A 26,437-nucleotide genomic window follows, 5' to 3' on the forward strand; every position below is an offset into this window, starting at 1 on the left:
TGCCAACTACAGGTGTTTCCATTTTTCTGAGTGTTTCCATCTGTATTTATTAAACTTACTTTCATACGCACAAAATGGAAATAATAATATCCACTTGTAATGTATTGTACATAGACAAAGTAAAACTCGGAACAAAGTACTACAGTTGTGTTCATACAGGATGATTCAAAAGTCTGAAGACATTTTTCCTTCGAAGAGAATGGCGTTATAGCAGGTCCGACTTTATATCTGTATAAATCGGGTTAGTAGGGGCTATGTTTTAGCCGGATTACGGCCACAATCTTTGAATCCACCATTCTGAATTAACGTCACATCTTGTAAATGACAATGGATCATGTAGGATATCAAATAACACTACAATCTACCCGAAAATATAAGGTTGTTATTAGTTTCTAATAGCTGTAAGGATTCAATTTATATCAAGCAGTCTAAAAAGTATTAAGCTTTTTGCGCTCGAGATGGCGTTAGTGTCCCAAACCTCAGGATATGAGTCGGAGCGCATCATGTTCAAGGTCAGTTGACATTTGAAGTTATTGTGCTGTCAAAATGTCTTGAGCCGTGGCAAAAATGCTAACTAAAGCTCATACCCTCACACACCCACGCGTTGAGCCAATAAGGGTTCAGCTGTTGCTAAGCGAGAGAAAGCGAGTGGAATTCCTTCAATCGATAGCAGCGCTTGCAACGGGAGACTAGGGATCAAGTCAATGTGGTGTATCTTTCGTAGATGTGCTGAAAGCGTTGGGATTCTTATAACCAGACGTAAGGTGTTGCGCCAAGATGGTGAGTGAACTTTCCGGAAAACTGTGTTACATTTTACATTTTTATATCGATAAAGGTGCAAATACTGCACAGGTTCGTGGAGAAATGTGTGCTTGTGATGCGCAAGATATGTTATCAAAAGCAACAGGGAAAGGAATGGTTCAGTCGCTTTCGTTCTGGAAATTTCGATGTCAAAGATGCTCCTCGCGATAGGCAACCAATATCAGCAAAATTGGGTGATATTTTAGCAAAAGTTGAGCACGACCTGTCATTGCCAAGGATCTAAACATCCATTGTGTGGCATATGATTTGTCTCAGGAACATTTACTGGATCGGAACTCTACTCAAACTCGAGCTATTTCTGAATCGATTGATCGCGAGTGATAAAAGTAGATAGCCTTCGACAACAACGAGCGAAAACATAGTGGTCAAAGCGAAGAAAAGCTCCACAGTCTGTGGCAAAGCCCACACTGACGTCAAGGAAGATTATGCTGTGCGTTTGATGGAATTGGAAGGGACGAGCTGTTGCATTACGAACTCTTGCCATCTGGCAAAACGATAGACTCAAACTTGTACTGTTGACAATTACCACGAGTGCACCTAGTAAATCAAAAGAAGCACCTGAAACTGGTCAACAGAAAGGATATCGTATACCACGTGGACAATGCAAAATCGCATACATCTTTTACGACCAGTCAAAAATTAGGAGAACTTGGCTGGAAGGTTTAAATGCATCCAACGTATAGTCCGAATCTGGTACTGTCAGACTATCGTTCGTTTCAGTCTCTACTTAACTCTCTGAATGGTGTTACGTTAATTTCAAAAGATGCCAGTGAAAAACACGTGTCACAATTTTTTGACCAGAGACCACAGAAGTTCTTTAGCAGCGGGATTATGATTGACACACAATCATAGTCATACGTCTTGCAAATAAAATCACAAAAATAAACACACTGCTGAACAAAACTGTACTTATTTAATATACAAACACATTTACACGTGACGTTTCGAACTTCTAGCCCTCATCAGACGTACACTGAGTGATACAAAAAAAAAAAAAAAAAAAAAAAAACTACTCAAGTATATATACACAATTCATCTCCCTATCTGCTCTCTCATTGGCCCGTTGAAACGGCCAATCAGAAGCGTAGAAATCTAGCCTGAACTGAACTGACCAATGGGAAAACAGCATTCTACCAGAAAGAAACAACAAGGAGCAAACAACCATTGAATACATTATAATTGACATACATTTTTCTGTATTTATCAATAATATTTCTCAATTCTTTATTAATGCTGATACCTTTGGTCCAATTCATTAAGTTTACATCCCTTCCTTTTCTGTCCACCAAGCCTCTTTCCATTTTCTCGGCCACAACCTTTTTTCCCTTTCCAGCACAATAACTTCTTCCCAGTTCACATCATGTCCCTTTTCTTTTACATGTTTAAAGATTGCGTTTGTTTCTCTGCCATATTTCACATCACTTTTATATTGTTTAATTCTTTCTTTCAATAATCTCCCTGTCTCCCCAATATATTTCATATCACAATCTTTACAATTTATACAGTAAATGACACCTTTCTGATCTCTTTTTTCTTTTCTCCTCCATTTGTTTTTGACCATGTCCAACAACGTTCTGCTACCTTTTCTATATACTTTGACCCCTTGCTTTCTTAACATCTTTTTTTTTTTTTTTTTTTTTTAAATCTCCGTATCTTCTCCTAGCCTTACAATGCCTTTCCATACCCTCTCATTTTCCTGCTCGCTTTTACCTTTCCCAGAGACCACAGATGCTTTAACGATATCCCCTTTTACTATAACCATTCTCATACAGCTGTTCTTTAAAGATTTCCACATTCTCTTCTACATTCTTGATACAAATTTTGGTAATTCTTTCTAACATATTTCTTATGAAATTAACCTTTGTGCTTCTATCTACATTACTTTTCTTATTACAATAAATACCAACATTACATTCTTTTTGATACCATTGAGTCTTAATGCTCTTCCCTTCCTTGCTCACTAAAATGTCAAGATAACATAATACACCTCCCTGCTCTGTCTCTAGTTCTAATTCTATTCCCTTCTCCTTATCTTCAATACTACCAACGAACTCTATCAACTCTTCTTTTGATCCTTCCCTTATCCCAAAACAATCATCAACGTATCTACATAAAAATCGAATGTTTTCTTTCCCCTTTTCTACCACATCCTTCTCCCACACATTCATAATGATATCAGATAATACCGGACTTATCTTAGTTAGATCCTATACTTAAACCATCCTTAATCCTATATATGCCATCCTTAACTTTACGTCATTAATGTCATTCTTAGAAAGTGAATTGAAACCAGTATTAGAGTGGGTAAGAGACAGACAAGAGACTTTGGCAGTTAAAGACTATAGAGAAGTAATAAACTACACCAGTAATGCTAAAATTAATAATGATTGTATTTTGTTTAGTTTAGATGTTAAAGTCATGTTCCCTAGTCTAAAGAGAAGTGCTATACTTGAACTTGATACGATTAAGAGAGTTATGAGGGAAGAATATGTTAAAGGCTGGAAATGGGAGAAAGTTAGAAAAGCCCTCAACTTAATATGGGAGTTTGGTTTCTCTCAAGTTAAGAATGACATATATAGGATTAAGGATGGTTTAAGTAGGTATATAGGATCTAAGATAAGTCCGGTATTGTCTGATATCATTATGAATGTGTGGGAGAAGGATGTGGTAGAAAAGGGGAAAGAAAACATTCGATTTTTATGTAGATACGTTGATGATTGTTTTGGGATAAGGGAAGGATCAAAAGAAGAGTTGATAGAGTTCGTTGGTAGTATTGAAGATAAGGAGAAGGGAATAGAATTAGAACTAGAGACAGAGCAGGGAGGTGTATTATGTTATCTTGACATTTTAGTGAGCAAGGAAGGGAAGAGCATTAAGACTCAATGGTATCAAAAAGAATGTAATGTTGGTATTTATTGTAATAAGAAAAGTAATGTAGATAGAAGCACAAAGGTTAATTTCATAAGAAATATGTTAGAAAGAATTACCAAAATTTGTATCAAGAATGTAGAAGAGAATGTGGAAATCTTTAAAGAACAGCTGTATGAGAATGGTTATAGTAAAAGGGATATCGTTAAAGCATCTGTGGTCTCTGGGAAAGGTAAAAGTGAGGAGGAAAATGAGTGGGTATGGAAAGGCATTGTAGGGCTAGGAGAAGATACCGAGATTTTGAAAAAGGTGTTTAAAAAAGCAAGGGGTCAAAGTGTATAGAAAAGGTAGCAGAACGTTGTTGGACATGGTCAAAAGCAGCGGCGTGGCGTCAAGGGGACTAGGGGACTAGGCTAGTCCCCTGGAATTTTAATTAAAGTATTTGTGATAAATATATACCAAAGAAAACGAAAACATTTCTCTATTTTTGTTAAATAACACTATTTCAATTGTTCTGACACAACTATAGTCAGCGCCCGTGTGCTGGGTGCGATAGCGAAGTGGAGATCGGGAACGCTCGGGTTTTAATCGGCTTTTCTCGGGGAAGGGAACAGGGTCCAGTCAGCTAGTCCTCATATTATGTTGTCTAAGCTCTAAGAACGGGCGTTCTGCCGTAAGCGAATTTAAGGCTCGTTTGCTTTTTACAGTTAATAGTTTTAACGCTATTAAATTTACAGTATTAATCTTGACACTTTAAGAAATCTAGTGAAGTGTGAACTTTTTAGATTATCAATATATTTTGAAAATGACTCAAAGAGTAAAGTATGGAAGGGGACTCGTTTGAGAAACCGAGTCCCTTGCAGCAAAGCGATGGCGCAAGCAGTGATATTACTTCAATTGGTATAGGGGACAGTAGGGGTGGGGATCGGCTGTTTCAGTCTTGTATTCTGGACCATTGGATTCCTTAATTTTCAAAAAATGCAACAAATAATAACCAGTGGTAGAACAACTCCAAGCATTTCCATTTAGACAAAAATGAAAGATTATATACATAATAGGCTATCAATACGGATTATTTTGCTTCTTCAAAATAGCTAACTGCATGTAAGTCAAGAAACAAACTGTATTGCTGGCCTTGTATTCTGTTCCACATAGAAAAGGACGTGTGGAATAATGATGGCTTTTGTGACATGAACAATTTTCACAAACCCAAGTTCCGCCAAGAAAAATGTTATTCACACCTGTCCACAATAACTAAATTGAAAACTTTCAGGAAATCAGAATTGATTTTTAATTGAGCAAGCAATGCAGAAGTTGATTCAAACCGAGAACTAATGAACCGATTGATTTATTCCTCTGGTTTTATGGCTAAACAAGAGCTATAACAAACAGAAAGATTCTGTCAATTAGGGAAATTATATTGAAGTAATTCAGTTACTTTCTAAGTATGACACTAAATGGACTTGCAATGCGCCTGAAGAAAATTTTCTGGTGAGGGGCCCATCTCCATGGTTGCTATGTTGCATCTGGTATTTTTGGTATTTAATATACGTGGTTTGCTATATTACGTATACATTTTCGTGAGCCAGAGGAAGGTCCGGGCCCCACCCTGCCCTCTCGTTCGGGCGCCCATGTTGACTTGTCATCTTCACAGCATGGCAGTGTTTAAAGGAACGCCAAACAGAATTCAGAATTATATTATTAAATGTGTTGGTGAGTAATTCTGGATAAAATTAAGTCAGAAATAAAGAATACACTTCTTACAGCAATAATGTTGGACAAAACTACGGACATTGCAAAGATCTCTCAACATTCAATCGGTACGTGAAAGACGGCAATTCGTAAAAGATTTATTTGTTTTGCAGATGTTACTACTAAAAAAAGCAGTGATTGCACTGCGACTGCTCTAAGTGAGTATGCTTTCCAAATTCTCTTTCATTTTAATTGTAAGCAAAAGCTTGTAGCACTAGGCTATGGATGGAGCTGCCACATTTTCTGGACATTTGAACGGTTTACAATCTTTTGTGAAAAGGTGTTTGAGTGCACTCACCATACATTGCTATCATCACAGACTCAATCTCGTTGTTCCACAGTCTGTTAATCACATCAAGGAATGTAAAGTATATTTTAGAATAAGTGGCATTCCAAATTTCTTTTCATATTCATCGAAACGCTGTAACGCGCTTACTGAATCAGAAGTAACTAAGCGATTTCCAACGGTTGTCACTATAAGATGGAATTACAATTCCAAAATTGTGAATGCAGTAAATGAAAATCAAATAGAACTCTTACGGTGTTCTGAGAACATTGTAGAAGATTCAGATAATTGCGACACCGAAGCTTTCATGACTACAAAAAAGAAAAAAAGAAAAAATGTGTGAGTTATCATTGAAGGATTTCGATTTTGCATTTCTCCGCACGGATATACTATTCAACATTCTTTAAAGTAAAACCTTGGATGTGAAATATTGCATCCAAAAAGTACAAAATATATTATCTCAACTTAGAAATGCAAGAAACGATTTTGAAGACTTATAGAAAAGTAGAATTGGATGACAACGGGAACCTTCTAATAAAAGACGTAAAGTAGATGACTGAACAGATTCAGAAATTAAATATGAGCGTATCTTCAATGACATTATTGATACTGTGATTTCAAGATCTCAATGAGTTACAATTTCTTGAGCTGTTAGATTTAAAGAATTTTCAGTGCTTGAAATCTCGATTTCCTGATTGCTTGTTTTTGACCCTTAAATCAATTTACGGGAGTTTTTTTTTATTTTAACAATTTGCGGAGTGAATTAATATAGGTTTACAGACTCTTAGATTTTTCAAATAAAACTGTGACTGAAATTATCCATTTCTTGAAAGAAAGAGGCTTGGTAGAAGAAGCGTTTACAGAAACATATAAATTGTGTTATTTGGTGTCAACAATACTACTCAGGACCTCCACTCTACAGCACACATTCTCTTCGAACCTAGTCCCCTGTGAGAAAAGTCACGGCACGCCACTGGTCAAAAGCAAAGGGAGGAGAAAAGAAAAAAGAGATCAGAAAGGTGTCATTTATTGTATAAATTGTAAGGATTGTGATATGAAATATATTGGGGAGACAGGGAGATTATTGAAAGAAAGAATTAAACAACATAAAAGTGATGTGAAATATGGCAGAGAAACTAATGCAATCTTTAAACACGTAAAAGAAAAAGGACATGATGTGAACTGGGAAGAAGTTATTGTGCTGGAAAGGGCAAAAGGTTGTGGCCAAGAAAATGGAAAGAGGCTTGGTGGACAGAAAAGGAAGGGATGTAAACTTAATGAATTGAACCAAAGGTATCAGCATTAATAAAGAATTGAAAAATATTATTGATAAATACAGAAAAATGTATGTCAATTAATATATTCAATGGTTGTTTGCTCTTTGTTGTTTCTTTCTGGTAGAATGTTATGTTTTCCCTTTGGTCAGTTCAGTTCAGATAGATTTCCACGTTCTGATTGGCTATTTGAACAGGTGAATGAGAGAGCAAATAGGGAGGTGAGTTGTGTATATATACTTGAATAGTTTTTTGTATCACTCAGTGTACGTCTGATGAGTATCTTGGCTAGAAGATCAAACGTCACGTGTAAATGTGCTTGTATATTAAATAAGTGCAGTCTTGTTCAGCAGTGTGTTTATTTTTCTGGGATGATGATGTTTCTGGGAATGAACCTATACAGTAGCAAATAAATAATAAAACGCGAGTGAAGGAGCAGGCCTGTTAGTAGATAGAAGCAAGACCCAAAGACTGATTATCGACCATAGCACCATCAAAACACAAACGGCGCCTCCAGAAATCAGTGACAGCGCCAATGCGGTAAACTTGAAAATGTGATCCGAAATCTACACTACCCTAGCAGCACAGATGGTAGATTCAACTTTGGGAAACGGTAGGATATAGCCTCTTTGTTGAGCATTTGTCAACCAACTTAATTGTCAAGGCGAGGGGCGCGGTGGCTCAGTGATAGAGCTTTCACCTCTGGTGCTTGGGCTCCCGGGTTCGATCCCAGCCCCCGCCAAGTGAACTTTGTGGTGGACAAACATCGTGCTCGTGGGTTTTCTCGGGGTTCTTCCGTTTCCTCCCACTTTCTTCATTTCACTCATCTCTCATCATCACCGTCTCCTTTAGCCTAAACGGCATAAGCGTGGGACGTAAAACTCATATAATTTATACTATGTTTAGACAACGTTTTTCTTTCTTTCTTTTTCTTTTCTTTTTTCTTCTTTTTTTGTGCAATTACCATTTCCCAACTATTAGCTCAGTGATTCCCAACAAGTGTGTCTCAAAGCTTCATAGAGTGTGTCGCGAAATTTAAAAATTTAAAAATAAATTTTACGCCGTACAGGAGGTTTATAAAATTAGACTGTATATGACATGTTTCATTTTTACCATTAAACCTTTAATAATAATTTAATATAAATTTTGGAGCCCTTAAATTGAAATTTTCCGTTTAACTTCCCACGTTATGTACCGAGGCTAATCGAGACGGTGATGATGATAATGAGTGAAGTGGGAGAAAATGGGAAAACCACGAGGAAACCCACTCATAAAGTACCGTATTCGTACACCATAAAGACTACTTGGCACGATCCAAAAAAGAACCAGAGACCCCATGTACCAGAGATGAACGCTCTACCACTGAGCCACCGCTTCCTCATGTAAGTCATTCAGTTATATATATATATCTACAGTGGCGGATCCAGGATATGATCAAGGGAGGGCCTAAACCATTGTCTGCCGCTTTATCCAGTGTAAAGCAGGATTGGAGTCCATTTTATCCAGTGCATACCTTAGCATCAAGGGAAGGACTATAGCCCCTATAGCCCCACTTGGATCCGCCACTGTATATAAGGATATAGTATTAAATCTCCCTTGAGCAAGGTATTATAGAAATACTAGCATCAATTATCCGCTTCGCTGGGTTAAATTAAGAAAAAAAATAGTAATATGTTTCGTTAGTCAGTCACTTTTAATTATAGACCCGGGATCGATTCCCGGCGGGAGCTCATGTGGTTCGGATTCCACGTTAATCAGCAGGTCCACGTCTCATATAGCCTCGCAACTGAACAGCATGTTAAACTCAAAATCCATCCATCCATCACTTTTTACTATTACTAACGCGCTCCTTGATATTGGTCATTTTCGATGATTTTTATATATCCCCTCTCCTCCCCATGTTGCGGCATCGGAAGTGTCATTATTCATCTCAGCGAGCCCGAAAAGTAAGAATTCGACACTGATATTGGTCATTTTGATTATATATAATACATACATACATAGGCGCCGACTTTGAGGAGGCAGGACACTTTTGCCCCTCCCCCCTCTTATTTAAAGGTAGGGTCCTCGCCTCTTCAATATAATCCAGTCGAGCTAGAATTAGCAAAGAGGAGCAGTAATTTCTGTCCTAAACTTCGTCGTGCCTTTTAATTCAATATTAGGAACAGCCTTCTCATTCGATAGTAAATGCCATTTCCAAAACGGTGCCTTTAATAGAGCACTAAAGCTTCAACCAATACTCTGGCAGCACTGATATGAAAAGTAAAGACCAATGTGGTGCACAAAGTTGCAGTGAAGTTCCCAAATTTTGAACTTGAATTTGTTTTAATGCCTTTAAGCGAATTTGATTTAGGTCTTGAATTTCGCAATGGACCGAGATATGGGGAAAGGAAGGGTACTTTCATCAAGCAATTGATAGAAAACAGCTGAATATGATAATATATTTATTCATTGTTTGGGCCTCCCCAATATTTTCTTCAAGTCTGCGCCTATGCATATACAGGGTGGTAGGTAACTCCACCGACAAACTTTGGGAGGTGATTCCTTATATGAAATGAAAGAAAAAAGTTCTAATAAACATGGGACGAAAAACGTCTCCTTTCAGAGTTATGAGTCGCCGAAAATTCGAAAATTCACGTTTCGAAACGCTCTGCCTTAGAAACTACAGGACCGATTCCAAGCGGCTTAAGGAATTACAAGGGAACTAATATGCGCTCTATCTAAATATCCATGTTCTACCGTGGTCCGTTATCGGCGAAACGAACTGTAAAAAGGAAGTTGAGGTATAGAGATACTTCTTTAAGTGCTAATGACGCGTTCATTTCGCCGATAACGGAGGATGGTAAAACATGGATATTTAGATAGATCGCATACTAGTTCCTGTGTAATTCCTTAAACCGCTTGGGATAGGTCCTATAGTTTCTAAGGCAGGGCGTTTCGAAACATGATTTTTCGAATATTCGGCGGTTCATAACTCTGAAAGGAGACGTTTTTCGACCTATGTTTATCAGAACTTTTTTCTTTCATTTCATATAAGGAATCACCTCCCAAAGTTTGTCGGTGGAGTTACCTACCACCCTGTATATATATATGGGTAACAAGAGCAAGAGTGAACGCTGGAGCAAGAGTGAAAATGCTATTGACGAAGAAGTGGCAACATCGGTAAACAAATGAATATTGAAAATTAGTTCGACATGACATGTAGGAACGGAAAAGGATGGGAGCCGTGTGCGTGCAGTGTGAAGAGCAGCAAAGTAGAAAGTTTGTTGCAAAAGGAAAGAAGTAAAAGATTCGTAGGTAAGTATCACAGTTTATAACGTAGTTTCAGCTGAAGGTGCAGGATTGGAAATATTTCATGGAAAAGCTGTATAAGTTCGTATTTCTTATCAGTGGTACGCAAAAGAAAAAAGTACTCTGGCGGGAGATGGCAGGCAATTAGATGGAAGATGTCTGAAGCGGGGCAAGAGTGTAAGGGGCAAGTGTGAACGTTCACACTTACCGCTTGTTTTAAAGTTGGGTAAAGAAAATGTAGGAGCCAACACGTAACATTGACAAAAAAAACATTTGCAGAGGTAAGACAGAAGTTGGCGGCTACAGACTACTAACAAAATGTTTGCATTATCGTTTAGAATTTCGCAGCCTGAGTTGTTGAGCATATGTCATGTCGCACGGGAACACAAAATAAGGTAGAAATTCGCATCAGTCATCCACACTCATGGGTACGCCCAGCCAATTCAGTGGGAAATTGTTTTCAGATACACCAAACGGTGAAATGAGGATTTTCTGTATCATATGCGAGTGGTCTCACAAATAATGTTCCAATCTTAATCAAAGGAAGTCTGTGTACGTGTGTGACCACTGTGTGTACCGGAAGTAACATTTTTGTGCTTCGTGATTAATGTTGAACTGATTTCTCCTATTTTCATATTTTGTAATTATAGCATGTATGATATACAATACTGTAACATTTGTTGACAGTTCCATTTGACACTAATCTGTTTGGTATTTTATAACTTCCTTAGTTCCATGTAATCAGTACATATATATATCTGTGATTCAATGTATTTTTTGGTGTTTATGCCTACGTTTCTGTTTAGATTCGACTGTACATCGTTGCTCCAACCATTGCTTACTCTTACCCCACCATATGGGCAAAGGCGCCGAGGGGGCCCGGGCCCCCCAAAGTTACAAGGAAATCGGCGCCCTTGCGTATGGGGCAAGAGTACAAAATTTTTACTTCGTCAAAACTATGTTATTCCTCTGTATCTTCTACTTGATTTGCCGCAATTAAACTGCATATGTTATTAGAGATAACAGGCTTTCACATAGAAAATATATTGCGTTTTTCTCTGCCACCATTCCATCGCAATTTTTTGATTTATAAAAAGTGTTCACTCTTGCCCTGGTTGCCCATATATATATATATATATATATATATATATATATATATATATATATATATATATATATATATATATATATATATATATCCCTCCCCTCCCACAATTTTTGTAGGGCTAAATTTGGATTTAAATGACATCAGAAGTGTCATTGTTCATCTCAGCGACCTCAAAAACTATAGATTCGACACTAATATCGGTCATTTTCGATCATTTGTAAATGTCCTTTCCCTCCTTTAAGTTAACATCGTGAAAGTGATATGACAAAAATTATCTCATGTTCGAACTTCATATAGGTTGAAAATTTGATCGAGATCAGTCCGGTGGTTCAAGAGTTATTAAGTTTTATTTATTTTTCTATGTTCCCCTCCTCCCTCTCCCCTAAGTTGTACCGTCAAAGTAAATAGCTATAAAACACTCCCAGGCCAGAACCGCATCTACGTTGAAAATTTGATCGAGATCGGTTGGGCGGTTCAAGAGATTAAGAGTCACAAACATAGTCACTTTCAATTTTATAATATAGATAAATATTTATTATACCAAAAGTACGCTTGTAAAGGAAATAAGGTTTAATTTCCGATAAGTCCCGCCGCGATAAACCTATGTTCTAATTAAGTGAAGGAAACCAAACTTAGCGTAATCTAAGCTAACCTAAACTAACCTATTCATAAGTCATTATTACCATGTTGATAAGCTGGTGGGGGTTAACAGAATGAGTGCCGGAAATAAAATTGAGAACTTAAACCTCCGTTGACGAAATTCTGCGCACGCCAATGTTCATAATCATAGCCTAAAAGACATGTATTCGTGGGACATAAATCTAGAAATTTAATTTTTACAATGATTTTCTTTAACAATATTAGGCTGATATTTAGTATCTCCCCCAATCTTGTACATATAAGATTTATAGTGTGTTACTTACTTTACAAAATATAGCTGAGCTAGGGACAGCTAGCGAAGGGAGTTAGAAGCCCCTAGGGCCCTTGTATTTCTACCTTTATCACAATTTAGACAAAAACAAGGTAATCGATTCTGGAACCATGAAACGAGTTGGAAGAGATACTGCATGCCATCCCAATATTATAGCGACCAGACATGAAAAGTAAAACTGCGGTGAAATCTGGGTAAAATGGATCTTCATGAACTCTAACCGCCTTATGCAGTCGTTTTGATGTATGATTAGCGTCATACTAAAGGCCCGACTACTGCAGGAAACATACGTTAGTTGAACTCTTTAGTATGGCACTAATCACGCGTCAGAACGACTCTGCATAAGGCTCTAAAACTTTCGCAGATATAAACACGTAAAACTTTCGCAGATACAAACACGATATTACATCTAGTATTACACTAATACATACTTCAGTAATAATTTGTAAATAAGTAATAATGTTTCAGTAGACTATTCCTAAATCTGAAATCGATTACTTGTATAGGGATTTTTTCAAGTGCAAGGGTATTTTCTGACATTATGCCAAGGTAATTTATTGAAGTAAATTACTTTAGTATTATGTCTGTTGTACATTTAGCAATTTGAATTAACTTAATTTGTAAAGTACCTGATGTAGTGGATGAATATGGCATTGTTTTTATTTAAACTTTTGGAAAGTATCCATACAGCAAGCACTGGATTACAGAAAAAATTAAATAATCTTCTTCTTCGCCTCTGAATCAAGTTCTTAATTGAGGCAGTCGTCAAGTCATGTAGCTTATAACCATATCATTTTTACTATGTTAGTTCGAAGATTTTCTTGTTTGACGAGGGAAGATGAAATCCAAAGGTGATTGTGTGCAGATTAAGAGTATAGGGCAAATTTCTACAATTATTGGTGTTAAGCGAAATTCATAAATGTAAATATGGACACCTAAACTGGGACTGCACGCAATTATTTTACATCGTTATTCTTGCTTTAAATATAATTGTAATGGAGCAAAATTTTCAGTCCTGCCTCTACGTTGACGTATAAGACACATGATAAGGCTAATCTTTTGCAGATAACAACCTTGGATTAGATCCAGATCAACATATTTTCAACGTTGTATTACTAGATCTATTTATTTGTTGCTATTTTAATGTACCTTACCTAAAATTACTCATCTTTCATTTCCGTCGTTCACTCTTTAACTGTTTCTTATATTCATACTTACTTTACTCTTCACGATATACGTATTCATCTGTATTGTATTACTGCGCAAAATTAGTACATTTCAACCGTTAAGTGTTGCAAACTATGCACTATTCAGAAATAACGTAAACACTGAATCCTTACCTTTTCTTGTTTCTAACCACTACTATAAACAACACACGACCCGCACGGGAGAGTAATACTCACGTTTTTCCGCGCGCTACTCTAGCCAGCTGTTTTATGCGCTATCCTAGCCAGTTGTTTTTAAGTTGGTCACAAAATTTATATCATGAAGTACAAGGAAAACAAAACGAGCCCTATATCACGGAGTACAAGGGCATAAGTACTACAACTACTTATCTGCACAAAAGTAAATAAATCACTTTTTTAAGTATTATTTTCATATTATTTTAATTTAATAAGTGTTATAAAAATGTTTTTAAAAAATGTAAAATAAAACTTTCCTCGGGCCGGGTTTGAACTCACGCCAAAAAAAAAATTATTACTAGCATATAACGCTAGCGCACTCTGCCACAGACGCCAACAGCAGCAAGCGTTTGATTTCTGCTATTTTAATGCAACGTGACAAGAAGTGGATAACGCCAACCAATCAGAACTGTGTTTTTCGTTTCTACTTCCGGGAGCATTACTCTCCCGAGCTAGTCCTAACAACACCCGATTGCAGTATTATGCAAATAAACTCTTAGGGGGGCGGAGCCCCTATCAAATATATGTAACTGGGACATCAGAAATTTCGAAGCACATACGAAAATACTTATCTTGTCTATACCTGAAAAGATCTCTTGTCAACCTGGTCAGCAGACAGCTTCTCTTTCCTACCCGATTGGAAATAGTGTTGCCAACTCACTTTAAAAATACGTTGCATGATATGACTATTCCAATATCTACATTTATTCCCACGATTTAAGCACCAACTATCAATAAGTTAATATACTTCCGATATAAATCTCTATTATTTAATGAATTTTGATATTTCAGCAAGAAACAAGTGCATTAACAATGAGTATGTTTTCATAAAATGTCCCCCCTTTTTTGGGGGGCCGCGGTGGCTCAGTGGTTGAGTGTTCACCTTTGGTGCTTGGGGTCCCGGGTTCGATCCCAGCCCCGCCAAGTGAACTTTGTGGTGGACAAACACCGTGTGCATGGGTTTTCTCGGGGTTCTCGTGGGTTTCCTCCCACTTTCTTCATTCCACCATTTCATTCATCACTCATCATCACCGTCTCCTTTAGCCTAACCGGCATAAACGTGGGGCGTAAAACTCAAAGGTGTCCCCCCTTTTTTAGGCTAGACATATCGGAGGCTTCCCTACACACACACACAAAACACACACACACACACATACACATACATTCACTACTGTGCTTACATAATCACGCAGAGCATGTAATAAATAGTAGCCATTTGTTCGAGGTATCATGTCCTGTCAACAAATATTTGTTAACTTGTTTGTTAATTTGGTAATTTGTTAACTGGGACATCGTTACATACATTATCAATCGGACCGATCTTTCCTAGCGGAATATCTGGAGATCTCTAATTTCGTCTCAGGAATCCCTTGCGCAGTCATTAAATATTTCTGAACGAGTTTGTTTATTGACCTTTATACCTATTTTAAAAGATATACAAGATAAACAGCAAATTTTGAACAGTTAGTTATAAAAGAAAAACTTCTTCTAATAATTTTCCAGGAGGTAATGTACCTAAAATGGAAGCCACATTTCCTCGCTGAACTGCTATGTTGATACGTTGTATCAGGAAAGTAGTAGCCCGCTTGTCACCAGTAACGTGTGCTATACGTTGGCCTACTTCTTTGATGAAATTGAGCCCTTCGAGGCCCCAAATGCCACTCGATTCAATGGCTACGGGCACGAACATGTACCTATTGAGCAGATCTTTATATTTTCTTCTTTTCTCGCATTCTCTGCGGGCTGCAATGGCTCCTTCTCGAGATGAAGAAAGAGTGAGATTAGATCGCGAAAGTGTCAGAGCAGGTGAAATCCCAGAGAAGAATCCTTCCCCTCTTCCATGGTACCAGCGTCATACCATCTGGTCTTTTGCCATCAGATCTATTAAGGCGGATTTTCATGTGTCCTTTACCTCCGTGAGTTGCGAGCGATTGTGCTAAACAGCCAATGAAATCACGCATCGGAGATGGCGCGCTACACTCGCGTCAGAGTAGAAATTTGTTCAATTCTGACGGAAGTAGCGCGCGTACACTATTGTATTCACTGACTAACATGGCGGAAGTCGCAAACTTTCTATTTTACGCATGCGCATTAGCTAGGGAGTAGTAATTTGGCGCAATACACGCACGGATGTATGAAAACGAAAATAATTTACGGTGAATACGCTACATGTGATGCTTCCGTTCTAACGCGGGCATGAAAATCCGCCTTACACCCCACAGGTTCACGAACAGATGGAACTTCCGCCGATGTGAGTGCTCTCCAGATAATGTCATTCACGTTCGAATGCCTCACATGTCTTCCGGAGCTACTTATACAAGACAGACCGTGTAGACCATTCAGGCGGATTTTCATGTGTCCTTTACCTCCGTGAGTTGCGAGCGATTGTGCTAAACAGCCAATGAAATCACGCATCGGAGATGGCGCGCTACACTCGCGTCAGAGTAGAAATTTGTTCAATTCTGACGGAAGTAGCGCGCGTACACTATTGTATTCACTGACTAACATGGCGGAAGTCGCAAACTTTCTATTTTACGCATGCGCATTAGCTAGGGAGTAGTAATTTGGCGCAATACACGCACGGATGTATGAAAACGAAAATAATTTTACGGTGAATACGCTACATGTGATGCTTCCGTTCTAACGCGGGCATGAAAATCCGCCTTCTGCTTGACTGATGCACCACATTTAGAGCAGTCGTGTGATTCACAGATGTCTACTCCTAGGCGAAGTGCAACTGCAATACGAAAACTTTCGTTTGGAAGGTGCAGTCCTAGGGTGTGTGAAGGTAATGCCTGTAGCCAAGCACCTGAAATTGCTGATGAGGAGGGAGAAGTCTAGCCTTATCCTCTTGACTGTCTGCTTCTTGTAATAACACTGATTGATGTAATTTGATGATTGGCTTGTCCCAAATTGATTGCGAACTTCTGCCCGTTATTTCAGGAGGGCTTAAACCAACTAGGTTAGACCAGTCAGATATGCAGTCTTGGACATCAGATTCTATGTGAGGCTCATTCAGTTGGTTGAGGAGTATCTCAATGGTATGCCGGGAGCCATAGAACGACGCTAAAAATGAAGGATACGCCAAATCGACAGCCCGACATGTCTCCCCGTCAGAGATGCCTGTGTCACCGGCGCTACAATTCTTTTTACTAATAATTTATTATTATGATTATCATTAATATTAGTAATAATCGGTGAACTGTATGTTTTCATTAACACTATTAAAATTATGATGGGGGAAGCGAATGATATTATTGCACGGGGTGGCGAATTGTCTAGGACCAGCGCTACTTAGAACTGACGTCTGTGTCGAATAATTTCAGATCACGTCTCAAAATGGTGGCTACCTACCTGGTTTATTTTTAACAGATAAGCTGATGTCCTGTCTGTCTGCTGATACAGATGATATTATGCTCGTTATGGCGTTACAAATAGCTTTGTGTGTATGTTATAAGGCCTAGTATTATAAAATGACACATACTTTCCTGCTTTCTCTGTATTCATTTTCTCCTGCTGGTATGTGAATGTTAAAATATTGAAAATCAATTTACATAACATGTTATATGGTACATGGTTAATTTCTTGATTTCATACTGTTTTGCATATCAATGGTGTAGCATAACTGGTGTAAAAAACATTCAAATTGAAGATTTATTTTGATAGCAAAATCAACAAATGTAATCAACTGTCAGCTACGATGACAAAATAAGAGGATTAGTCGGCGTCTTTAATGTCAAAGGTTACATATTTCAATGCATAAAGGTTAAAGTTCTAAGAATTACGATATCATATCATGACGATATTAACTGTCATTTTGCAAGTTGAATGAATTATTTTATTGAAAGGGACTAATATAACCCAGTGGTTTTACAAACAAGTACAAGATCAAAGAAACAAAATTTGATCCGGAATCCGTTACTATGAATAGTGTTAAATTCAAACTCAAATATTTTGATCAAATAGACACAAAAAATACCCAATAGCTCGTATTATACTTTTTTGCTTGACTTGGTTGTATTTTTCTCTAAACAGTACCTACTTCTATAGACAAACACTATATCGGTTCCTAAAGTAGGCAATATTCTATCTGTACGACTTCGGACGAACAATCCCTACATGATACGATCATTAACAGTCACATCCTTTTCGTCAGTTTTCGCAATTCGAAGGTCAGAAGCAGTGAAGGCACTGCAATTACCACGTTAGGAAATTCGCATTGTCATTCGGTTTAAGTGAAGACATTCCTTTAGGATCAGGGTTACCAAATAAAATTTGTTAAAATAAGGAACGGATTGACGAATTTCAATAAGTATTACGGGAAGGGTTTTGATGCACATGATCTAGTGGTAAAAAAAAAAATGAACCAGGCATCAAATAAAAAGAGTAATTTTACACTGAAGGAAATACAAAAGCATGAACTAATACAAAGAGTTGTTATAAGAAAAATTAGGTAAACCTTACTTTTAAAACATTGGATTTAGGTTACTTAAACTTTCTTCAAAAAAATAAAAAATAAAAAAATCGTACTTCACGCTGACTTAACTGCACTTATAATCTTTTTCAAGTTTGGAGTTTTCTTTAGGCTGTTGAAAAACTCAATGCAGCTTAAAGCCGAAGATTTGATTGTAATTATAACTTCAGCTTTCATCAACTCGGCAGATCACCTACTTCTTGTATCAATCAATTTCAAATTCATATGTGAGAAAACTCTTTCCACAAATGAATTTGACGGTGGGATGCATAGGAAAAAGGAGACGACCTTTAAAAAAATTGACAACTCAGATCTTTTCTGAAATAGCATATGCCATTTACTGCTCACACTCATGTCCTTTTCCGTCCCCAAGATATCAATACAGTCTTATTGATATCTTGGTGACGGAAAAGGAATTCATCATATAAGTCGTCTAATGATACCTTGTCTTCAAATTGCAACTGCTCAACAATAGCCGATAAGTCAGAAATTGGATCTTGTGATTTAGAGCCATTGATCTTAAAATATGCACGGAATCATAAAATAAGGGACTGTCCCTTAAAATCCGGGACATTTGGGAACTTTGTTAAGGATATAGTTTCTTCTTATTAATCAGTTCCTTTTCTCCATTTTTCCTACCTCCAATATAGTTCTTTGTTCTCAAAATAAGGGTCTGTCTCTTAAAATCCGGGACATTTGGGAACTTTGTTAAGGATAGTTTCTTCTTTAAAAATATTAGTTTTTTTCCCCATTTTTCCTATCTCCAATATAGTTCTTTGTTCTTCTTCAATTCCTAACTCGTTCTCACTGGTTTGCAATTTGACCCATAACTTTCTCTATTCTTTTCTATACTCGCATTACTACAATCAAGAATTTTGTTCTTTCTCGAAATATTTGCTTTTCTGCTTCAGTTGGTTCAATGTTTTTGCACAAAGAATTTAATGAGACTCTTTTCGTAATTTTACTCAAAATATTTTTTCCTTCTTACATATCAGGACCTTGGGAGAGAAAGGGTGAATCCTGAAATCGGGATGTTGGAAAATCAAGCTGAAAGTTTTGCAAGTACTGTACATTAAGATAGCATGGGCAAATCTTGATCTATCTTGAAACTGTGAGAAAACTAAGGTCGAGGCAGGGCAAAACGCGGTATTTATGTCCAGACCTGTCCGATGCGAGGAGAAAGATTTTTCAGGTTCGTCCTTTCTCTTCCAAGGTCATGATATTTCCTTTATCATTCTTATCCTTGCTTTGATTTTTCTATTCCAACTTCAATTTCTACTAATACTACTACCTAATTACCGAAAATTGTCTTGTGTTCTAGTTTTTATCCTACATCTAGAATAGCTGATACAATTTCTTTTGTTACAACCGCTATTGCTTTCGCTTCTTAAGTATTTATCTTTATTCCATGTTCTTCACAAATGTTTCTTCAATTTTTTTTATATCATGGTAATTGTGGACAGATTACGCCATAAGCCTACCAGCTTTAAAAACTTACATTTTTTTTTTATAATATTGTTATTCACTATACTTATTTCGGAGGTTCTATCTAATGACCCTCCATATTGTCCGTCGTTGTGATATCTCAGCGGATTGTAAAGTGAACAAATATCGAAATAAAAGTATATATGTGTGTGTCATCAGCTTTTCTCTTGCCCTTGAGCCACCAAATTTGTATATAAATATATCTTCAGTAAATCTAATCACGTACGAAGCCACTTAATTTTCGGCTTGGGGAATTTGCGAAGAAGTCGAAATGTATGCATGTTGCTCGCGGTTTCTAAGAAAGCTTTGCTTACATACAGGCGTTCTTATATTAGTTATGTGGTCATACATAAAGCACAGTATAAATACGAGAGCAATAAAATAAGGGCATCCCCTCTTGTTAGCCAGGTTCTGAATCAAGACTCGGTAACGGATGAGTGCTTACAGCTATAAGTGGCCACGAGGACTCGTGAAGCCTGCACTCAACACCAATCACAGATCTGCTTTACCTCACGCGTGATGCATCGGAAGAATTCAGCACGATTCGTGGAGCTACCTTTCGAATGAACACTTGAGAAAACGTGAAAGCGCACCAACAATGTTGCAAAACTTAGAAGATATCGCGAAACAGGTGACAGAAAAAACATTAACACTTTCAGCCCCAACCCTGTTTGAGTAAATTTCACCCCGGGACCAGACTACAGTTTGCTATGAACATTGTCAGCCAATGTGTATCTATTTGATACACGTGGTCCATCAGTAAACCCTCACTGTGTATCAAAAAGATACACATGGGGCTGAAAGTGTTAAAGAACTATAAACGAACACTAAACAATTATTCGAATTAAATTGTAATAATGACAATAGCAAAAGTATAAAACAACAACAAAACGAAACTTAGCGGCAATTCGACAACACTATATCTTCAGGAAATGTTATCCGTAAAGCGCGAGAAACGAAGCTGGAAAATTTCATGGATGGCGATATACAATTGGGACACCTTCGCGTTCTACTGAATGCTGAAATTGGTAGATCTAGGTCAAGCTTCACGACTTGTTGCGATCACTATAGTTTTAAAGAAGTTGTTTAGGTGGTTTTTTTTTTTTTTTTTTTTTTTTTTTGCTATTTGTGGCTATTGACTTCTCTTAGCGTCGGCGCTGAGAAAAGATGTCAAAACTTCAAATAAACAATCTTAATTTATCATCCGAATTATTGTCAGTAAATAAACAATAATAGCTTCAGAAACTTACCCATTTTGACAGAAGACTAGCGAAGAGAAATAGCTCTTCTTAAAAGAACCTGCATCAGTCAATATAAAATTTTCATTTTATGTAATTTCGTAGCACCTGAAAGAATACTCGATCGTGCACAAGATACGAAAATAAAACCAACAACGAAAAAGACCACCAGCATGAGGACCGCGAAATACAATGGCCAACTTCAAATGGATAGAAGCCACTAATTGAATTTCAATAACACTTATGTTAGCTAAAGAAGCTACAGTAATAAGTGGCAACATTCTTTATCAAATGACCTTCACAAAAAAAAGTCTTCATCCGGTTGATTTTTTTCTTTTGCTGTTCAGTTCAAACAAAACATGCAGCACTCAAGAGCTCTTTAATATTGGGATACGTAGGAAGTGAACAAAATACGGCACTGTACTGTACGGATACCTTACCTTGTATCCCATCTATTTTTGCTTTTCTTCTTCTTCTTCTTCTTTTTAAACCAACAAACTTGAAGCACACTTATCTCGTATGGTAACTGATCTCTCTTATTTCGTTCGCTAGCGATTCTCAACGAATCTTCAGAGATGCAAGGTTGAACCAAGGTTTCATTGTTTGTGATCCAAGGTAACGGAAGGTTTCAACTATCCCAAGAGATTTGAAATTAATTTCTTTTACTCACTGATATTATTTAACCGGTTCGCTAGAACCGATTGTTAAAATATTTCCAGTTCGCAGAACCGTTTCTTATGCCCAGAAATAACAGCAAATTTTACTCAGTTATATCCAGAAACAGTAAATTTTAGTTTAAACATCTTTGTTTTTAGAAATGCTTACAGCAGGGTTAAACACATGCCGCCTTATGCAAAGTCGTTTCGACGTATGATTAGCGTCATACTAAACTACTGACTACTGCTGAGACTTACGTTAGTCAAACTCTTTAGTATGGCACTAATCGCGCTTCAAAATGACTCTGCATAAGGCCCACTGTCTCTCTGAACAAGGTACAAGCGTTTATTTCTTAATCTCAAATGCTCAGATATGAAGAATGAGAACTGGGATCACATGAGTGCAGGGCGGATCCAGGACCGACTTCTGCGGGGGGTGGGGGGTGTCATAATGCTACTTTTAATGACTCCAAACTCTGGGATGGAATATATATATATATATATATATATATATATATATATATATATATATATATATATAACAAGAAAGTTTCCTTTTCTGCCCCCCCCCCTCCTGGATCCGCCCCTGCATGAGTGTAGTGATGAGAGCTATTTATATTTGAACCGCATACACACCATTCATTATCAGCACTTGATCCATTGCTGGATTAAGGTTTTTCCAATACTTATGACAACCATCTATCTCGGATAATTCGTTTTCAAGATGTTCGCAGTGCTACCTAATTTCTCGTCACACCACCTCGTATTAAGATGCTGTGTAGGGCTCTACTTGTAACTTGTCAAACTAACACAAAATTGAACTTGAGTACGAGTGTTTTGTTAGATTTGTATGTACGAGGGGAAGGCAGAAACTACGTCAAGTATTTTGTTGATACCAGATACAAAGCGAAATACCTATAGATAGTGGCGGATCCAAGATCCAAGGGGGAGCTATAGGGGCTCTAGCCCCCCCCTTGACGCTCAAGTATACACTGGATAAAATAGGCTTCAATCCTGCTTTACAATGGATAAAACGGCATATGGTTTAGCCCCTCCCTTGATCATATCCTGGATCCGCCCCTGCCTATATGTAACCACTTTTTTTTCTACGTAGTCATTTTTTTTTTTTTTTGATGCACTTGTTTAGGCTAAAAACCCATTTGTAAAAATCCTGGCGATAGGAGATGGGATTCTGACCACTAAGACATGTTTGAACCGCATACTTACAGTTATCATGTGAAAAACAAACGTTTGCCACGCAAGTGTGCTTTCATTTTGGGAAAAGATGGAAATCAGGTGGGGCCAAATCCGGCCTGTATGGCGGGTGCGAAGGAATTTCTCATCCTCACTGTTGCAAAAGATTCACTGTCGTTTGAGCTACACGCAGGCGCACATTGTCATGGAACAAAGTAACTATCTTTCTTAATATAACAGTTGAGGCCTTTTGCGCTGAATAAACATCTACGAATCAGAAAATCTTGATTCAATATGTAACATCGGAATCGAACATGTAAATATTCGATTGGCTGGTTGTTTGGATTGGTGTCTAGCGACCTCTTCAGCAACTTGGCTGAATAAGATATGATCTTACAGCTTAACATGGGATTCGAACCACACGAGCTTTCAAACCAGGGTCTCACGAGTAGAAGACGTGTATCCAGTGGCATATTTAGGGGGGGCTTCCGGTCTTAAGCCCTTCACCGAAATTTTATTTACTATGTTAAAGTAAATGAATATCTTGCAGAATTTTCACATTTGCAGCATTAAAATTAGCAAAGCCCCTCCCCCGAAACAAAATCGTTAAAACGCCACTGCGTGTACCCTAACCATATATCCACGAGGGAGCTTATGTGAATATTAGAACTCGAGCAATTTGCATCTTAGTTTAAAATTTTGCAAAGAAATTATAGAGCTGATATGTTTTTCAAGTCCTCCTGCTTCGAGACAGAACGGGTCACTTGTCCGATGTGAGAAATAAGGCCAATACCCGTGTAATCTTAAAAAAAAAAAAAAAAATACATACACAGTAACACACACGTGACCTTTTGTCATCATTACTGCTGTATACTCAATGAAGACTTACATTTAACGTAAGAGAAAGCAGTTTCAGTGAATTTTTAAATAGCACAATTTAACTCCATTACAAATCCCAGGTGTTGGAACAAGTAGCAGTGTCAAGTGTACACCATGTAAAGGAGTTTGGTTTGTATGATATGGTATTTTTAAATTAATATTGAAACCGGAAGTAGTAGTAAATTTCTACCACTTCCTTTATCAGTAGAGAGCTTCGAGTGGAGATGGAATATATTGCTGGGACGCTTAATTCATTGCTGAAAACAGATTCTCGCTAACTGCAAGTTATTAGGGGAAAAGTACCGTATTTCGTCTCCGTGCCTAATTTCGTCCCCCGGTTTATCTACGTTCATAAATACACTGATGGTACCTGACTGAAATTTCCGTAAAGGAGGAAATCGTGAGCTGGATGTGTCGGTACGTGAAGTCGTTTTGTTTTGTAGTGATTATTCCGTTGTTTAATAATTATCAGAAGCAAGAATGTTTTATTTTCCTGATTGTGACAACACTTTTAGCACAAAGGTAAGTAAACGCACTACAATTTTCTGTCTACAAATAGTTTATAATGTCTATTTTAAGATTGGAAAGTTGTAGTTGTTTGAAGCACGAGTACTTTGCGTACTCGTCGTCACATTGGAGAATGAGTGAATTCCTAATTTCGTTCCCTTAGGTATACCCAATTTTCATCCCCGGGACGAATTTTGGAATAAATGTTTCTCTCTCGTCTCAGTTTAAATGTTAGAATAATGGAATCTGATTATTTGTTTCCCATCTAATTTCAGATGCCCTTGTCACCGGGAGATGTGAAAAACGTCAGAAGACGGATAAGAAGAAAAATATTTCTAGCTGTGTATCTACTGATATAAATAAACCTCTAGAAAGGTAGTTGGTGAGTGCTTCAAATTTTATGCCCGCAGCTAAACTCCCTCTAGAAAAATTGTTGTGGAAGTACCACAGGATTCAGAAACTTGCATTTTTGGATACTGCACATATTAGTTCCTAAGTGAAGTCTTGTCCCGACTACGGTAGATCCCATAGTTTTGGGATCCCCATAGATCCCAGCCTATAACTCCAAAAGAAAGCATTTGTGCACCCAGGTTGGTCTATACTTTTTGTCTTATCTTGGTGTCAGGAATCACCTCCCAAACGTTGTCGGTGTTGTTTTGAAGCATCATATTATATATATATATATCCCCTAAGTTGCGGGCCTGAATTTGGATTTAAACGGCATCACAAGTATCACTGTTCTTCTCAACGACCCCGAAAACTATGGACTCAACAGCAATATCGGTCATTTTTGATCATTTTTATATATCTCCTCACTTCCCCTCCCCTAAGTTCCACCGTCAAAGTGAAGTGATAAAAATCATTCCAGACCCGAGTCTCGTCTATGTTGAAACTTTAATCGGGATCGGTCAGGTGGCAGGCCCGAAACCAGCCACAGAGGTTTGAGGGGGGGGGGAAGCCATTAAAAATTCTCCCACAAATTGTTTTTTGTATTAATAATAGCATTTTGTATTGAGATCTGAAAAGGCCACTAAAAGTTAAGGGGTGCCAGGTTCCTCTAGCCCCCTTCTGGTTGCGGGCCTGTCAGGTGGTTGAAGAGTTATTAAGTCACAAACATAGTCTCTTTCATTTATATCAGGAATACTTCCCTCCTCTCGCAATAAATAAATAAATAAATAAATAAATAAATAAATAAAAGAAGCTTGATTCTTTACTAACGATGATTTCATTTTACGATGTTCATAAGTCCATGATCCAAACTTCAAGGCAAGTTGGGGTCTTTTGATTTGATTTTTAGTTTAGCGTTCCTCTCAACAGCGAGGCTATGTAAGATGTGGACCTACAGGTTAAAGTAGAATCCGAACCACATGAGCTCCACAAGGCCTTTTGAGAAAAGGAGTTTTCATTAATCCACTTCTGTAATTGAACCGCCCGTAGAATTTTGAAGTCACAAAAAATTCTTAACAAAATATACATGTCACAGTTTTCGAGAAGAAAATAACGCTTAATTTTTTAATCGTTACAATTTTTAACGATTATTAATTAAAAAAATAACTCCTGCAAAACTGAATTAGCTAAATTAAAGCTTAACAAAAATTTTAACTGGTTAATTACCCATCTATAAATTTCCATATAACGAAAAGAAAACGCAATGTCCAATTATTCTGTTAATTTCACAACACTGTTGATACCACATTTGATTATCACAAAGTAATAAGAATTTTTACCTGGTTTAGGCGCCATTGCAGTGATCTAGCGAAAGTAAAAAAGCACCGAATGCGATGTATACCGGTACAAAACTGAACAGTATCAAAACAGCACGCGGACACACTGAAATCCAAGTACTTTGAACTGTTCTTATCTATTATTTTTTTCCTCTCTCTCTCTCTTTGATTAAAGTATTTTCTGACACTTTCCCTCGTAATCGATAGCAAACTACTTCAATACAGTTTCCATCGTAATTAACAAAACGAGATATTTGCCAATAGATGTAACTTAAATTAACACGGAAATGCATTATGCGCAAGTAGCTTCTATGATAAGAAATACGTGTTACGTAAGGATTTATTACAGTGTTATTTAACTAGTATCTTCATACAGCGATACATTCCTATTATAATTAATCTGTACCCATTTTACCAACACTGATCAGAGGCGCAATAATTAAACAGATAACTTAGATATAATTAAAAGAAAGAACGTTGTTATTGATTCGTTGTCATGAGTAAGATTATTGTTTTATGATGGATAGGACATGTTGGTATTATCA

The 26,437-nt window shown here is 37.4% G+C and overlaps 1 protein-coding gene across 2 annotated transcripts in view; it reads right to left on the reverse strand.

The window, feature by feature from the left end:
• LOC145664325 (organic cation transporter protein-like) overlaps positions 1-26,152 on the reverse strand; it is an 81,555-nt gene extending 55,403 nt beyond the window's left edge. The window contains exon 1 of one of the 2 annotated variants that reach the window (XM_081730900.1): positions 25,896-26,152. In XM_081730900.1, the coding sequence (XP_081587026.1) occupies positions 25,896-25,911 (16 nt within the window). In that variant the 5' untranslated portion in view covers positions 25,912-26,152. Of the gene's footprint in view, positions 1-20,944; positions 21,242-25,895 lie in introns of those variants that run through there. The other variant, XM_081730911.1, reaches the window with a different exon arrangement.
• Between the last annotated feature and the right edge of the window lie 285 nt (positions 26,153-26,437).

This window comes from Thermobia domestica, chromosome 1 (assembly GCF_964235325.1).
Source record: "Thermobia domestica chromosome 1, izTheDome1.hap1.1, whole genome shotgun sequence".
Taxonomy (NCBI): domain Eukaryota; kingdom Metazoa; phylum Arthropoda; class Insecta; order Zygentoma; family Lepismatidae; genus Thermobia; species Thermobia domestica.